The sequence below is a fragment of the Selaginella moellendorffii genome, unplaced genomic scaffold, assembly GCF_000143415.4.
Source record: "Selaginella moellendorffii unplaced genomic scaffold, v1.0 SELMOscaffold_141, whole genome shotgun sequence".
NCBI classification, from domain to species: domain Eukaryota; kingdom Viridiplantae; phylum Streptophyta; class Lycopodiopsida; order Selaginellales; family Selaginellaceae; genus Selaginella; species Selaginella moellendorffii.
In genome coordinates this window covers 165378-177403 of record NW_003314402.1, presented here as the reverse complement: position 1 = coordinate 177403, position 12026 = coordinate 165378, and the positions used below count along the sequence as shown (strand labels likewise).

Sequence of the window (12026 nt, the reverse complement as noted above, 5' to 3'; positions counted from 1 at the left end):
CCAAAACCCGGAGTGTTGCCCAGCATTACAACCACAACACGCTCATCAATATGGTTTTTTACTATAATTAGTACCAAAACAAGATGGTTGTGTTAAACCATATGTGACTTTAATGGTTTCATGATTGGTTTCTAAATTGTTAATGCATTGGTTTTGGGACTACAACCATACATAGTTTTCATCATGATTTATGCTCTATTTGGCAATCATAATGAATGGTTTTTTGTATAGTTTTGAATATGATTGAGTTGTATTTTGAGAATAAATGTACATATGCTTTTCTATATAGTTTACTGATACCTATATAGTTTTGAAACTGATGTTTGCCAATTTTGTTCACATAATTTTATTCACAATTCAGATATAGTGTTGCATATAAATTTTTGGTTTGCTTAAGCAAACCTATAGGATGGTAGTGAATATACCTAGAATAAGCTTGGATATTCTAGGATATTCTACCATCTAACGGTTGGTATTCATTTAGATTAATCTGGTATTTATAATTTATAAACATGTTTATAATTTATAAACTTTCCTAAACCCTTTCTAGTATATTCTTTTTTATTCTATCATCTAATGGTTGATATGCAATAAGATTAATCTTGTGTTTATAAATTACAAACATGCTTATAATTATAAACTTTATTTGATCAATTAGATTAATAAGTAATAATAAAACTACTATTAAGCAAACCAAGCGTTGCTACATGCAAGGCGTAGCAATTTTTTATATATAGAACCATATTTATAGATATGGTTTTAATTACATTTTAATTTTTTAATGTTATAGTGGTATAGTCCCAAGTATTTATGAACCAGGCCTCTTTAGATATAATCAATTGTCCAAACTTTACACTCTGCTCAACAATGTCCTTTAAGGTTTGTTCAGTTTTAATTTTGCAAGCATTTAGCAACTGGTAAATATGGTTTTCATTCTTATAGAATTACTTCATGAAACTTAAATTCAAGGAGCGATTCCATTAATTTTTTTAGAATTTCTATGTTAAGCTTAGAAAATTCTTGCAAGTATTTGCTAAATTTGAGTGAAAAAAAAAACTACTTAAATTGATTTGTTATTATATTACTTTATTAATAGTTATTGATTCTTTTTGTGCTTTTATAGTGTATTCCACTTCTTTTGCCTCATACACAGAAAGAGTAGTCTTATTATTTAGCTGGACTTTTTTGTTGTTTTGCAATTTTGCCAATATTAACTAAATAAATAAATAAAGTTATATTATATAATATATACAAGCATAAGAATTAACACACCTCTTTATAAATATTTATAGCCATAGGCTGAGCTTTTACTATTGTGGATAATAGTTAGAAAGTCATACAAGTTAGTTATAATTAATACACACAAGCATAAAAAAAACAATGTTTAGTGAAGATTGTTGCAAAACAATAAATTATTTTTATAATATTATCCACATTTTAATAAAAAATATTTAAGGAAGCACTTTCAGTGTTCTTCTATTTGTAAATAGTGCCAGAAAATATTAGTCCATATATACAATTAAGCTTTACTATGAAATTTACCTTTTTCTTCTTGGTTATAATCTTACACTCAATTTCTTCATCAATCCTGTTTAGTAAGGTATGGGGGTTGCTCCTCACGTTCGTTGCCATATGATTTAGTCTAGAGCTACATAAATAAAAATTAAAAACTACAAAATTATTTTGAAAAGAATACCACTTTAATAATTTTTTCATTATCCTTGCTAATGACAATGGCCTTTATGCACTTATGCCAATACATCTCCTGAACTTAAAATTTAAAATTAGTGCATACCTTTATCTTTAATGTTGAGTATAATTTTAGAATGCCATCCTAAAAAAGATTTACTTCACATGTGAAAAAAACCTTTATATGGGAAGTAAATCCTTATCTATGAGTGAAATTATCCTCACTCGTAGGGCTTTATACTTTCAAATGAGTGTGCCATTATAAACTTTCTTAATTATTGTAGTTCTAACTCATTGCCATTTTTAAAAATTTTTTATCCTTGCTATTTGAAGATATTGCAAAAGCTATATTGAAAATTATGAGGTTTTTTCCATTGAAACTAATATGGTTTGTACCTTAAAAAATTCAAGATCTATCAATGCTAACCTTATATTTGACTTAAATGCAAGGAGATCCACAACACTGTAGTCATACAAGTATTTTATAAACTCTTTTATTTGCTCTATTTTAGCAACTATTGATTTTTTAAGTTAATATCACAATACAATGAAGATGTCTTTTATCTTGAACTTATAAACACAAAATGAAATGATTATCCAATTTGCACTCATAAACTTGCTCAATTAGCTTAGTTCTCTGCTCCACTTACCTTTCACATTTGAAGTATCCTCTTTTGTAATTAGGAAAGATTTACAATAACTCATAAAGTAGATTTTTGCCAAATAAAGTTAATAAAAAATCTAGTAAACGCTTAGAGTACTTTTTAACATTGAAAATTGGTGTTGCAAACCTTGGTTGCTACTCTCATAATCCTTGATTTGGTGTGTTTTATTTTTAAGTGGGTATTGGTTGGCACTATTGTCTTCGTGGAGGGCTTTTATTTTGGGCATGCTTTTTAAGGCATACCTACTTTGACGATTGAGATTTTTGAGTGTCTTTGTCAATTGAATTGCATCTCCTGTTTTTACTCTAATACTCATCCATATCAAAATGTTGAGCTTGAAATGATCCTCTTTAAAAAATCCATTACTCTCAATCTTGTTATGGAAGTTTGGCAACACTTTAGCCAAACAAACACTCATAATTTATTTATACAATCCCTTGCTAAATGGTCCATTCAATTTTGCTAGGGTTATCAATATTTGAGGAAAAAAAAAAAGGGATTCACTTTGTGTATTTTCACCCATTGCTTACCTTATCTCAGCTCGTCAATTCAACTAGAATGATGAGCAAATACAAAACCTAGCACCTCTACAATCTCGCCGCCCACTAAACCCTACTATACAAACTCTAGTTCACAAGTGGGAGGTTCAAATGTAAAAAATATATATAAATTGAGTAACAAACTTGTATTAATTTTAGCTAATTATGCTTTTATAACTATGTGCACTAAAAACTTTTACTTCACTTTCTCCAAAATCAAATTTATTTGTTACCATATCCAATATTATGGTCTCGCTAAAAAGACTTTTTATCTCCATAGTTGCATCATTGGACTATTTTGACTCTTCAATTACTTCTAGGTTATAGAGTTTCTTCCAAACGTCAAATCACAACTTATACCCTAATAATCCAAAACATAACTATCTTAAAAAATGTATAATTAAAAATATCACTCTAATTTCTTTATAGGCCAAATAGCACCATGGTGGGGTGAACCTTGTTATAATGTAAAACAATAGCATGCCATCTATTCCACCAATCCCAACCTCAACCATCTTCCAAGTCCAAAATTATTTGCAAATCACAGGGTATCCTTGAATACTCATCTACCTTGTATCATGTCAAGGTCAATTGAAGACATATTAATGTTATTGTGGATGCAATGGTAAATTCTAACAACACAAAATAGTAGTGCATATAAGAATTGTAAACAAAAGATTTCCAAAACCAAATAAAAAATCACTTAAAAACATAATTGGCACATTGGATGCATAAGGATATGAGCCGGATCTTCACTAAAACCTTCATAGCTTTAGAGAAGAGCAATTATCCTTACTTAACTCAAAGAGTTAAAGATTTTTGCTAAAGTAAGCATGATACCAAAATAAAGAAACTTCTATCAATAAAAACAAGTAAAAAGTCTTAACTTTCCTATATTCTATGTTTATCAAATGTTACTTATGAGCCCAATCCCAAAAAGCATCACAGATTGGGCAATCTATCTCTTCTACCTCCATCATGAATTTGCTATGTGAGGACTTGAAAAATACCTCAAAAATAATATTTGTAACAATATTATGTTTTTGAAAGAAAGTAGCAAAAAATCACGAGGCTGACAACATTAAAAACACTAAAAGATATGTGATAATTGTGTATTTTTAAGTTTCACAAATTTTGGAAAAATGTGTCTGCCTTGTAATGTTGGTTGCAATACTTGTGTGGGGATTGAAATCACTAGATTAGCCAGAAGATGACACATCTCAATAGTTCATACCAAACTAAAGCAAAAAGGAAAGAAAAATTATCGTTATCTATCATGTGTTGCAACAAGGGCAGCAAAAGGTTATTTTTTCACCAAATCTACTTTTTATAAGCATAGGCAAACACTTATTCTCATTAAAAATGCACAACATAGCACGGTGGAAAATAATAAATCGGATTTGGGGGGAAAGTTAAAACCATATAATCTAGCAAATTTGTTTGGATATGATTTGCAAGAGAATATTATATTTATCACTAGTGATGTTAGAAGTAATGATGAATAATTTATCTAATAATAATTTTGTTGAAGAAAATGTCTTGGAGGAAGAAGAGCTAAGAATTGTGGTTATACATGCTAAGGCTATAGTGCAAAAGCAAAACACAACTATGATGGTAAGTTTGTAATAATCATATTATATTTCATGTTTATAACTGTATGGTTTCCCAAGTGATATATGTTTTACTCAAATTATAAAGATATTCTTAGTTGGGATTAGGGATGCAATCGAAATCTTTATTTGTGTTAAATATTACTAGTGAGAAATTGTTTATCTGTCTATTTCTTTGGTAGAAGCTAATAATTTTTTCTCAATTACTATGTAGGTGAACTAAGAAGAACTCTAATGAAATATCACCACATAAGTTCTCATATTCTAGTTTTAGGGAATATTCAGTTTAATACTAATGGATGCTCTAGTTAGAGAAGTTTGCATTGTGCCATACTATAACAATGTTTGGAATTACTTTTATTTAGTTTTGGATGTAATTTATCACAAATTTCCAAAAGGTGCCCACAATAAGGACACTACTATAAAAGTAACAATAAAGACAATTCTATAGAAGTGGCAATTGATTATATTATGAGGATCCAAGAAAGAATTAAATATGTGGTAAAGGTGTTTGCAATAGAACATTTATATGTTATATGTATGGCAGTTGTAACCAACAATCCCAATTCATATAAAATTAAAAGAGGACATTCAGCAGCAAATAAAAACAATATAAATTTGTTTGTTTTCTTATTGAAGTGTGGGAATTTTTTCATAAAAGTTCCAGTCAAAAACATCATATGTTTGTTAAACAGCACAACCTATGCTCTTATCAAAAGAATATTGTCATACGAATGAATGTACATCTTTTATATGTAGTTGAAAATCCATAAGGAAAACCAAGTTTTATTCCAATTTTAAAATAATTCTTGATGTCCTAAATCAAGTTCCAGCTAGCCAAGATTCTCATTTCCTCAAGTACCATGAATCCTGAAAATTTAACTATAACAAAATTTTGCTTCATTTGATTATGCATTTGTAATTTTCATATTTTTATTTTTTCTCATTTTTAGAATTTCTTGAGAAAGTGCTAATGTTTATCTTGTAACTATCCTAGTTCAAAAGTATATTGTTTTCCATTACAAAATAAACCATATACATTTCTAGTCTCAAAAATAGTGAACAATGACCCAGAGTACGTTTTCCTGACCCAAAGCAATCAAACACGTGGCCCAGTCAGCTGGAAGGCGTCCTATCTGTGTGCAACTAAAACAAAGCGACAAAAGTTACCTCTCCTGGAGAAACTTACAATGTCGGAGCATTCTTGTCGGAGCAATGAGAGAGAGAGAGAGAGAGAGCTGGCATTGCAAGAGGGAGGGTGCTGCACGAGGCCCTCTACTACGCGCTCTACTGCAAGCAATCAACTCCAATTAAACTCAAGTCACTTGTAACAGCTTATACCTCTCTGAAAATTACTGTTCATTTTAAGAGGGGGTACCAAGGCCAAGAGTTCTGGGAGACGACCTTTGCTTGTAGGTCTACAGGCATGGAGGTTGTGGGCTCCTTGGCAAGCGCCTTGTGTGGCTTGGCTCTGGGCCCTGCTAAGAAGATATGGGACTGCAATGCCAACATTGACACGCTGGAGAACAAGGCGCCCCACATCCAGGACAAGATCGACGCTTTTGGTGATCTCAAGGAGCGAAATGGACCTGGCTTTATGTTCTCTGAAGCGGCCGAGGAATGCTTGGAGCGTGTCAGGAAATGGAACACCACGGCACAAGCACTCTTGGGATCACGCAACAACAGGATCTGGAGCCCCATAAAGCGGTCGGTACAGTAGCATTTTATCTTTTGTGTGTGTGTGTGTGTAGAAATGGCAGGCAGCTGGTTGAACTTCTCCACTTCCTATAGGTACAAGCGGAGTAACGAGATCGCGAAGTCCTTAAGTGCCTACGGCGATCTCCTGTCGCAGATCAAGGGTCACGAGCTTGAGCTGAATGTCCACTTGAGGAGCTAAAGAAGAGGGCATCCAGAATCCAGGCCACGCTTGACAAGTTTAATGCTCCCAAGCACAGGAATCCAGATTTCCGCTACTCTGGTGAGGCTGAGGCGTGGCTGACTGAACTGACTGAATGGACTAAGAAGGCGCAAGCGCTGCTTGGATCACAGTAAGGCTTATTCGAATTCATGTTTGAAGCAATGGAGCTAAAAGATGGATCTGTCGCGCAGGGAGAAGCGATCTGGCGCGATTTCGGAGCTGGTACGCACTTGCGAGAACGATCTCCTCCCGCAGATTGAAAGGTACGAGCGAGAAGAGTTGAGAGTGATACAGCCGAGCACCAGCTTTTCCGTACGGAGTTGTCCACAAGACAGAGGTCTCGTAAAGTATGTACGGCGTGGTGTTCCCGAGGCCAACGACATGTTTGGCCGCCATGGGGAGCAGGTGGATGAGGTGGTGAATGCCCTCCTGGATCCACAAGCCCCGGGGAAATGGTTTGGACTCCTGGGAATGGGAGGGTGTGGCAAGACCACCCTTGCAAGATTCGTGAACAATGACCAGAGGGTCCGGCAGCATTTCCATGACAACATTGTATGGATCACTGTCAAGAAAGATGCATCGGAGGATGATCTCAGGGCCCAGCTCCTCAACGCTCTTGACTGGGGCGGCATGAGAGAGAGGGCCCAAAATGCAGGCACCCTTGAGCATGTGCAGCACTTGGCACAAAATGTTGCTCGTGGAATTTGTGTCTTGCTGATACTGGATGATGTGTGGGAGATGAGCTTGGCCAAGGGACTGGATTTTATAGCAGGGCCGTCCTCTTACAGCCGGGTGCTGGTAACAACCAGAAAGGAAGACATTTTGAGCATGCTGGGTGCAAAGGAACTTCCTGTGCATGAGCTATCAGAGGACGAGAGCAAAAAGATGTTTTGGAAGTTTGCCTTTTATGATTCACTACCTAGTGATCCGGACATTGTGAAAGTTGCCGAGAGAATAGCTAGCAAATGTGAGGGGCTCCCTTTAGCTCTTGAAGTGATTGGCAGTGCCATGGCTGACTACAGGCATGACGGGCCGCAGGTGTGGGAAGAACGCTATCAGAAGATGCATTTGTTGAATGACGGGGACATTGAGAAGCAGATGTTCCAGCGCTTGAAGTTTAGCTATGACGAGCTGTCTAATAAGGATGAAAAGCTGCAAGAGTGCTTTCTCTATGTGGCTGCGTTTCCAGAAGATGTGCGAATCGAGTTTGATGATCTGAGAAAATGTTGGATAGCGGTTGGGTCAGAACTCTCGCCTCTGCAGATTGTTAGTGAACTGGAACGAAGATGCCTAGTGAAGACAACTGATGATCGATGGGGTAAGTATGTAACTGTGCACGATATGGTACGCAAGCTGTGCATAAGAATCATGAAAGGGAAGTACCCACCCCAGGAAGAGCACGAGAAGGGATGCCTGTTTGGCTATGATTGTCCACCTGGGATTTCTCCAACATTTTCTAAAGTTTCATTCATTGGAAAGAAGGTTACAAGCAGCCTTTTGTCTGACATTCATGTGCGAGATGTCTTGCTTCTCGATGGACCTCATGAAATTTCTGGTTTGGATATAGATCACATCCAAAATGTCAAGGTATTGAGCTTGAATGGATGCTATAATTTGGCCCGTTCTATTCCAGAGAGCATATCCAAGCTGAGAAACCTTCAAGTGCTTCACTTTCCATCCTACGATGATGTGCCTCAATTGCCAGATGCGCTCTTCAGCTTGACATCACTGAAGGTTTTGAAATGCAAGGCTACCAGAAATCTCAACTTTGCATTACTGCCCCAATTATTCGACTTGGAAGAGCTGAAGCTTCATTCCTTTGAGGAGTTAGCTGTGGATTTGAGTGGAATTTCAAGCCTACACAAGCTAAGACATTTAAAGCTAGAGCTCTACTATGGTGCAACAATAAAAATACCTCACAGCCTTGGTGCACTAGTGGACATTGAGACACTGGTGTTGCGTGCAAAGAGCATGGACTTTGGCGATTTCACCGGCCCGTGGCAACTTGTCAATCTGAAACGATGTGAGATTTGGGTGAAATCGACTATCAAACTTGACTGGAAGCGAATGTTTAAGAATTCCAAACAGCTTGAGGGCTTTGCGATTGACGGGGTTGAAGACGGTGAAAACAATGCCGAAAGCCTTGAATGGCCACAGCTACAATTGTTAACCATCAGGAACAATGAGACAATGAAAGACCTGTCCTGGTTAAAGGGCTTTCAGCGGCTACGAGAACTTCGCCTAGACAGTGGTATCCAGTTCTTCAGTTTAGATGGATCGTTCCCATGCCTTGAAGTTCTGGGCCTTGAAAATCTACACATTGCACAGTCGGAGTTCAAGGACGATTTGGCAGCAAGTCTTCCAAACCTGCAGCTTTTAACATTCAAGCTGGCTCCTGATAATACATGGGAGCATTTGCCTCTCTTTGTGACACAACACCCCAAAGACCTTGATGAACTGAGAGTAGAAGGTTACATGAGGAGACTCTTGATGCCAACCGAGAGATCACAGCTGAAGGTGAAATGCGTCACATTATTTTTGTGGAAGGGCTGTATCCCCAATGATTTCTTTGAGCCAACAGACCAGATGACTCTTTTAAGATGGGCGCACTTGATAGGGATCGAAAATATTCCATCATCCATTGCATCCCTTCCAGGATTGGAGGAACTTGAGCTCTCTGGTCATGATGATGTAGTGTGGCCCCAATTGAGTTCAGACGATCACGGCCTTGGCTTATTTCCCAGGCTCAAAGTCCTACGCTGCCTAAAAGGTACGAAAGTTCCACCATGGCTTGAGGAGCGGCCAGATCTCCAGATAACATTCTACGGGCGCTAGTAAACCTTGCTCCTTCAGTGGACATCGATTGGGTTCTCGATCTGCGCAAATGCTACACTATTTTGCATCACTCAAAAAACAAAAACAGAGATTTCCAAGCCGTCAGCAGCGTTTGGAGAAGACACAGTTTCTGTTTTTCTTACAAATCGTATTCTCAGGATATTACTTTACTCTCGTGGTTTTGAGTATTTTAAAATCTGGTGTATAGAGTAAATGGTAAAACATGGAAAACATAACAATATTAAGAATATGCATATGCATACCTTTAGTTCTTCAGAGGTCCTGAAACGGTTCTCCTTCGGCTGTAACCAGAGATACAAACACATGAAAATAGAGAAAGAAAAAAAGCAAGCACAAACCTTGTAAAACTGTGGAGCTTTACCCTCACGACGGTGACCGTCAATTTGTAGCTCCTCGAGATCTAGAGAGGTCGTCACGCCTTCTCCTTCCAAAGCATCTAGATTATGGAGCCGCTGTTTGGACTCCTCAAAAGCCGCACCAACGGAAGAGTTTTGCGTACTTTCCGATGCTGGACGTTCAAGTTGAGATGCCAAAGACCGTGCCTTTGGAACCTCGTAGTCCGGTTTTTCCTCCGCTGGAAATGCTGCCTTTGAGTCGGCCTGTTTTATCCTCCATACCTGTTGATGTTTTCTCCTAGCATTCGACTGAGTCCCGTTTGAAGATTTAAGCGACTCGTCCCTTCCATCAGAGATATCGCAGGAGGTGATGTCACTTGGCTCAGCATCTTTATGCCTCTCACTTACCGCAATCCACTGGCCAACAGCACCCCGACCACCGCGTCTGGCGTCTGCACGACCGGTACCTCGACGCCTTCCCGCACCTCTAAAGTCATCGCCTCCGGGCTCAAATTCGGCCTCTCCATTTACGTATCTCCCACGATAGTCCTGTAGTCTTCCGGATGCCAAGTTTGTCCTCGGCTTATCATTTGTCTTAGAGTCGTTATAGTCGTAGCCGTTTAAAGGTAGTGCGAGGCGGCAGGCTCCGATCCCCTTCGCTTCAAAAGTGCGAAACCAGCAGCTTCACCTCCGTCGACTTCCCGGGACATCTCGTTCACTTCAACGCCAAAGCTCCGGGCTGACGTCTTGCGTTCGCTTTCTCCGTCAAACGAAGTGTGGCTTGACGACGGAAGAGCAGCCCACAAACGTCCAAGGAGGTCATTTGGACTCTGCGGAGGAGAAAGGACATGGGCCGTGAACAGCAGATGGACTTCCTTTCTTTGATGGCTCTCCAGAATCCCCACTGTCCTGTGTAGCATCCACCTTTGTGGAGGCTGTGGGCTTCACACGACCAGGACCACCCTGTAACAACTGAAGGAGCTCGGAACCATTGCCGTGGAATTGTTGCTTGTCATCCTTCGCAGGTGTAACCGATCTCCTCGGCTGCTCTGGGGCGCGCTTGGAGTCCGAGGTCTCTGCTGCGCTGGGTCCAAACACCGGAGACTCGAAGTGAAGGCCAGGACGAGCTTTAAGCTCCCCAGAGGAATGCGGCGGATGAACCACATTATCAGCAGGCTGGAAAGTCCGAGCATTTGGAAAAGGATACGGCACTGGCGGATGGAACGGTCTCTCGACTGGAAGAGGAGAGCGTAGAAATCAGTGGTCCGACGGAGTCAAGAATGGATCCGAAGGGAAAAGTGGGTCTTGGTGCTGCTACCACCCACCAAATCTTATTGCTGGGACGTAGAGTGGTCGTGGAGGAGACGACACATCCACGCCCAGTTCATCCTCGGCCTGAGTAGTGGCAGTCAAGGCGCGCTACATGACTGATCGCCCCAGAAACCCCGAAACTCTAGAATGCGCCCCGGCTTTCTAGCCGCCCCGGCCGCGGAGACGAGAGGAATCGACGCGATCGCCTGCAAAGCCTCAGCGTTCAGCTCAATTTCCCAGAGATCATATGCTTGCATGAATCTAGATCGGCTACTCCGGCTCTAGGCCAGCGAAATCGCGGCGCGGCGCCGGCGCTGGCGCTGCTGCTGCTCCTAGCATGCATACGTTGCTCGTCGCCGATGCTGCCGGAATCAAACGCGCTTGCGACGCAATCGCCTGCTCCTTCGCTGTCCGCCATAGCCGCGAAGAAACCTAGCTATGACACATTGAAGAATATACGCGCCGAAGCTAGAAGCATATTCCCCTCTTTAACCTGATGTAAGTTAAAAAAATGCTAAGGACTCCAGTTCTTCTCATTTAAATAGCATTTTGAGCTCCTCGATTCGAGCGCTTCGCACCTCTTCGTCTGTGAGAGCCCCCGCGATCAATCGCTGCTTCCTCGCTTGGATCCTGCTTAAGAGACATGAGAAACGTCAAAGAGAGTTTCAAGTGGCGCTTACTTTGACGATGAATCGCTTGATCGATACGTTCTTCGTCTGACCGATGCTCGATCGTCCACATTCTCGGCACTCACGGCACTTTCAATGTAAGAACTGCGTCCTCTGGCATCTCCAAACAAATTGGGCACTCAGCACTTTCTCCTTTACGAATATCATCCACCACCTCTTTGACATACGCCGTCGAAGGCACCTGGGAGGAAACGTCTAGCCAGCTTTCCCAGGTCCGCAAAGTCTTCAGTATCGCCACGGCTGCGTGACGAAGAAAACGTCAGGAACTTCAGACATAAGAGGATGCATTTTCTACCTCAGAACAAGAAAAGGATGATCACAAGCTTGCCGTAATCGAAGTAGCAGTTCGAGGATCGAGGCATAGTTATGGAGAACTTTACCTTGTCCAACGAACTGATCGAATTTTACCTGATC

At 39.9% G+C, this 12026-nt stretch overlaps 2 protein-coding genes and 1 long non-coding RNA gene across 3 annotated transcripts in view; 2 read left to right on the top strand and 1 right to left on the bottom strand.

The window, feature by feature from the left end:
- Positions 1-9589, top strand: part of LOC112343266 (probable disease resistance protein At1g15890) — a 31235-nt gene extending 21646 nt beyond the window's left edge. The window contains exon 4 of the mRNA XM_024666428.1: positions 8156-9589. Coding sequence (XP_024522196.1) covers positions 8156-9256 — 1101 coding nt within the window. The 3' untranslated portion in view covers positions 9257-9589. The remainder of the gene's footprint in view (positions 1-8155) is intronic.
- LOC112343264 (disease resistance protein RPS5-like) overlaps positions 1-12026 on the top strand; it is a 52144-nt gene that overhangs the window by 11257 nt on the left and 28861 nt on the right. The window contains exon 3 of the mRNA XM_024666424.1: positions 6613-8155. Within this exon, the coding sequence (XP_024522192.1) occupies positions 6613-8155 (1543 nt within the window). The remainder of the gene's footprint in view (positions 1-6612; positions 8156-12026) is intronic.
- On the bottom strand, positions 11128-12020 carry LOC9645414. Its single transcript, XR_002991218.1, has 3 exons — positions 11908-12020; positions 11604-11852; positions 11128-11553 (listed from the first exon to the last, which is right to left on the bottom strand). It is a non-coding gene; the product is annotated as an uncharacterized LOC9645414 (long non-coding RNA).